Source organism: Hoplias malabaricus, chromosome 4 (assembly GCF_029633855.1).
Source record: "Hoplias malabaricus isolate fHopMal1 chromosome 4, fHopMal1.hap1, whole genome shotgun sequence".
Taxonomy (NCBI): domain Eukaryota; kingdom Metazoa; phylum Chordata; class Actinopteri; order Characiformes; family Erythrinidae; genus Hoplias; species Hoplias malabaricus.
In genome coordinates, this window is record NC_089803.1 from 5,296,944 (window position 1) to 5,302,943 (window position 6,000).

The 6,000-nt window shown below is 35.6% G+C and overlaps 1 gene segment (V, D, J or C); it reads right to left on the reverse strand.

Annotated features, from left to right (window-relative positions):
- Positions 1-2,997: 2,997 nt before the first annotated feature.
- Positions 2,998-3,541, reverse strand: LOC136695659 (Ig kappa chain V region K29-213-like). The segment is given in 2 exon segments: positions 2,998-3,320; positions 3,487-3,541. Coding segments are annotated over 2 exon segments (372 nt in total).
- Between the last annotated feature and the right edge of the window lie 2,459 nt (positions 3,542-6,000).

The window sequence follows — 6,000 nt, forward strand, 5'->3', positions numbered from 1 at the left end:
TCTCTCTCTCTCTCTCTCTCTCTCTCTCTCTCTCTTATTTCAACATATGCCTATTCTAATTAACAAAGCATTCTTCAATAAACTTGATAGTGCATTAACTCCCTTCATTTGGTGTAATAAACCTGTGCGTTTAAAAAGGGCATCGCTTCAGCTTCGGAAGTCTGATGGGGGTCTGGCTTTACCTAATTTCCGTCATTATTACTGGGCTTGCAATATTCACAAATTAATTTACTGGAATAAGGACACTTCCTCCTCTGACTGTCCACTGTGGACAAAGCTAGAGCTGTCCTCATCCCAATATTCTCTTAGCTCCATAATTTGTTCCCAGCTCCCTGTCTCTGCTAAATGGTTTCCAGCTAACCCAGTTGTCCGAGACTCCATTAAGATTTGGTTTCAGTTTAGGAAGTGTTAAGGCCTACGCAGTAATGCAATTTGCACTCCTATTCTTCATAATCCTCAATTTCTCCCTTCTACTACTGACTTTGTTTTACGTGTTTGGGCAGAGAAAGGTATTACGGCTGTGGCCGATTTATATGGTGATGGAGTTTTTTTGTCCTTTACAGCATTGAGGGAGAAGTTTGATCTACCCAGCACTCACCTATTTAGTTTTTTCTAAATTAGGCACTTTGTGTCCCGACTATTTCCCCACCTTCCCAACCGCCCACCCGAAACAAAAATAGATAAAGTACTGGCTCTTAACCCATCTCAGGGTAAGTTAATATCTACCATTGTCTGTTCTTCAGATATGGACCCTACTAATAACCTTAAACTCACCTGGGAGCGTGATCTGGCAATATCCATCTCTGATCTGCAGTGGGCTCTCATTCTAGGCAGGGTACATACGTCCTCCATTTGTGCTAGACATAGTCTAATACAGTTTAAAGTGCTACATAGGCTACATCTTACTAATGCTAGATTGTCGAGAATGTTTCGGGGTAGGTCTGATGCCTGTGCCAGATGCGGACAATCACCAGCTGATCATGGTCATATGTTTTGGTCTTGCCATAGGTTGACTCCTTTCTGGTTGGAGGTTTTTAGATCACTTAGCCTTGCACTTAAGCTTTTGTTAGATCCCAACCCTATTACAGCTTTGTTTGGGGTCCCCCTCGACCCTCACACTCCATCAGAGAAACAACGGGTGATTGCTTTTGGCACTTTGCTTGCTAGGCGGGAAGTTCTCCTAAAGTGGAGGCTCCCTTCCCCTCCTACTCATAACCAGATTAGGTTCTTACAGATTAGGTTCCCTACAGCAATTTAAAAAAACTTGGCTACCTGTTATTAATTATGTTGAGGGGTGCAATATAGCACCAGAGTAAGACAAGAGAGGTTAATTGCCTTATTTAATCATTTTGTTTATTATTTATTTATTATTATTTTATTATTCTTGGGTGTTTTTTTTTTTTTTTACTTTTATTTATTTATTTATTTTTTATTATTTTTATTAATTTATTTATCACTTTTGTTTTTGTTTTTTTCTCCCATTTTCTTTATCACGCAGTCATTGGAACACATTTCTCATTTACTAACATTTATGCATATTTTTATATTTCCAAGATTGCCGGTATTTGCATTTATTCATTATTATTACTATTACATATTGCATATTGTGTGCATATTGTTTTCATTCTGATAATATTTTATTTGTATCTATTGTGTATACTCAATCCACATATTGGATTTTTGTTATTATATATTCGTTATTTGGAAGCATGTGTGCACATACCTGTATGTCAGTATTTATATTGTCTTGTGTGGGAAGATTGGTTAGGAGATCAATGGCTTAACTACACGCACGTTTCTAAGGGTATTTGGGGGGAGGGGTGGTTATTTTTCATCTGATCTGGTTCAAATTACTGTGTAGGATGTATTATTTTCTCAATGGAAGGCACGTTTGGTTTCAACTTTTGTATTTCTGTAATAATCAAAATTTTTATAAATAAATGAGTAAAAAAAAAAAAAAAAGATTGTGTTATTGTGTGTGGAGATGTGTGTTAGTGATACGTGGTGGTATGTAGGGGAGGTCAAAGAGCAATGAACAGGGAGGAGGCAATCGCAGGAGACTTTTAATTAACACAAAAAGAGAACTAAACAGAGAGACAAGGGATCTAGACAAAGACTACTAAACTCACTTAGCAAGACTAATTTAACTCATAGAACAAAAACAATACAAAGGTCTTGAAACAAAAACAAAGAACGCTAAACAAGGCTAGACACTAAATAGAAACTAAACACAACAAAGGGACTAATACTAAACAAGACCAAAAACAGAGAAAGTAAACAAGAACAAAACCGAACAGGCTAAACACTTAACAGATGAACACAAAACAGGCTAAACTATAAACAACAAGGCTACACACAAAGCCTAGGACATTATACACAAGAGCTAAACACTGAATACTGGGCTAAACACTAAACAAGAACAAATCTAAAGGGGCAAGACACTAAACCATAAGATAAACATTAAACAAGGCTAAACAATATGGCTAAACAGCAGAACAGAAACTAAACAGAACATCAAAACATAGCATCTTAGAATCTTACACACAGATATGAACCACAAACATACATGCAATCACAATGTCCCACAACCAGGAAACACTGACACGGACTATAAAAAGACTACACAAACAAGAAACACCTGGGACAGATAATGAGGGGGCAGGAACACAAAGGATGCACAAGAGGTAGGAGCAAAGGTGGAGACAAATGAAACAGACAGCAGGAACACACTAGACCGGGCTATACATGACAGTTAGTGAGATGTGTGTCTCTCCTCCACAGAGTGTGTTATTGTGTGTGGAGGTGTGTGTTAGTGAGGTGTGTGTCTCTCCTCCACAGAGTGTGTTATTGTGTGTGGAGGTGTGTGTTAGTGAGGTGTGTGTCTCTCCTCCAAAGAGTGTGTTATTGTGTGTATCATCCTCCCCCTCAGCACCTGCAGTAGGGTGCAGCTGCAGCAGTGCAGTCTCTGACTGAGGGAGGTTTTTGTACGACTCTATTTCACTGTGTGAAGAACCAGATATTGATATGATGTGCACTCTGACAGTAATAATCTCCTGCATCTTCAGTCTGGACATTACTGACGGTCAGAATGAAGTCAGATCCTGATCCACTGCCACTGAAACGATCTGAAATACCTGACTGTCTAGTGGTAGCATAGTAGATCAGGAGTTTAGGAGCTTCTCCAGGTTTCTGCTGATACCAGGCCATATTGTTGCCACTATAAACTCCGCTACTGGTTCTACAGTTGATGGTGACTGATTGTGCTGTAGAAACAGTTTTCACTTCTGGAGTCTGAGTAACAGTCACCTGACCACTGGATCCTAGGCAAACATATAATAAAACAACTGTATTAATTTCTATATTAATTTTTATCTTTTATTATTTGACTATATGTTATACACAAAGTCGATATTATTTAATAAATGTTATTTTTTGCATGAAGCAATACATTATTTTGTCTCTCGAAGTTAATGGAATGTGTGTTACCTCTCGTCCAGAGCGCCAGTGTCCAGATGAAGATGGAGACCAAAGTCATGGTTGCTGTGGGTGAAGTTTGTGGGGCAGCAGCTCTCAGTCATGAAGTGTTAAACTCACAGGACTATAAACACTAGCAGAGCACTGAAGCATGGGCTCATGATGCAAAGTGGACCCTCTCTATGGAAATGCCTTCATCAAACACCTCCATAATAAACACATAGAAATGTTTAGATTGTTTAGAAAACAAGGTTTAGTTCAGAGATAGATCTTCATTTAGAAATGTTAGAGTTTTATGAATAAGTTTTGAGGGTAAAGTGTGTAAACCCCTCACACACAGATTTTACAGTGTTATCACTAACAGTGTGATGAGTGATGTAGGTTTATGGACAATGACTCTTCACTGAAATGTAGCACTGTGTCACACATTCAGTGAAGGAGCAAAACTCAGTCTGAAAATGAAGGGACTTTTATTCTGTTTAAACATGAGACTTATTTAATCTTTCTCATCACTTTAACTGAAAAAGACCCACATACAGTAAATTCAGACTAACACTGTGTTACAATTGTATTTTAAGAGTTTTAAAGTTAAATATAAATAACAAATACAAACTAGAGATATTTTTCTAAACTGAATGTTCATTATTCATTATTATGTTGCGCCTGCTGCTTTAAGCAGCGGCGTAATATATTGTTCTTCTTAGGTCAGTTTATTCTTCTTTTTATTATTATTATTATTATTATTATTATTATTATTATTATTATTGGCATTATTATTATTATTATTATTATTATTATTATTATTATTATTATTCATCCAATTTTTTGTTTTAGTTTGTAATTCAAATAATGTCACATTTATATGAAACATAATGTAAATGAACAGACAGGTTTATTACATATAACAATAAAATTAGTGCTTGTGTCACAATAAGAGTCTGGATTTTATAAACATTGATATTCAGTAATAAACTCCTTTCAAATTCACACTGATTTGTGCTGAGAGAAATATCCCCAGCACTGATTCAGATCATGATGGGCAGCTTGTTTGGGGTCAGTTTGATTCCTTCATATGAATTCATTAAAATGTTTTAATTATAGTTTTAAAACAGTTCTGAAAAGTCCCAAGACGTTCAGTATTGGTCCAGTCTGGCCTGAACTATATTAGTTCATAAAAAGACATTGCCAGACACAGTGGAGAACCATAGAGTCGGACATGTTGGAGAAGTGTTGAGTCGGACAGGTCTGAGGATCCTCAAGTCGGACAAGTTGACTAAATGAAAATCTCTTTACTGGTGTTTATAAAATGCTGTGTTGAGTTCAGCTGTAGTTGGAGCTTGGTTTCAGTTCCGTAGTGATGGTGAGAACTTTCACAGTGTCATAGTCCTAGTGTTTCAGTTGTTAATTCATTGTTCAGCAGGTGATGATAAAATCTTTAATGATTTGACACCACTGTTACAGCATTTTCCAGAATATGTGAAGATTAAAGAAAATCCAGGAGAATAACTTTGTAATTTTAAGTACAATTTAGAAAATAAACTATGAGTTTGAACTCGAACTCTGCATTTTCCGGGGTAAAAAGCAGAACTTATATAATGAGCTTTATAATTCTTGAATGTCTGAATGCGTCTGTGAGCTTCATATACCATTAGAAAGTGCAGATCCTACCATTTCTAAAAAATAATGCTTTAATCGCGGTGCTGTGAAGCCCCTAGGAGTAATCCAGTGTGAAAAATCATTTAAAAATGAAGGCGCTCCTTCAAAATCTATGTGTTATATTTTTGTCATGAAGGATTCTAATCATATTCACTATAATCGTAAATGAGGACTCTACAAAGGGACAAAAAAGACAGTGTTTACTTTCAGGTTTGTTTTGACTCACATGACACTTTTTGTAGATTTCACATCAAATAATATTGCATTAGCCCTAAGAACCCTATTTATATAGCTATTTTGCTATTCCGTTTTTTTTTTTTTTCAGTGCCTCTTTCAGTTGCATTTAAACAGTAATTATGTGACATAGCCATATTCAATATGTTGTTTTATTTTCTAAAGACCCTTTGCTACTCAAATATGTAATCACTTGAGACTTTCATGCTGACCGATAAATCAATTTTTCTAAAAATTTGTCATGTCTTGACCAAAATTTTACCTAGCGCCTGCGTAAAAAAAAAATATATATATATATATATATATTATAATATAAAATATATATATAAAATATATATATATATATATATATATATATATATATATATATTTTTTTTTTTCTCAATGTACAGCCTTAAACTCATACTCCCACATCAGATATATTGACACAGATTGTTAGTGTGAGGTGTCTGTTAGTTGAAAACATAAGCATTTTTATGCTGATTTATTACATGTCATATTACTATGACAAAATAAATTTGTAGCATCAGACGGATATATTTTTCTTTATTCTAAGCTCTGGGATGTATGACTGATAAAGCTCTAATAGTCACAGCAGGCCCAGACTTTCAGGAATTTAGTTCAGGGCAAATATGG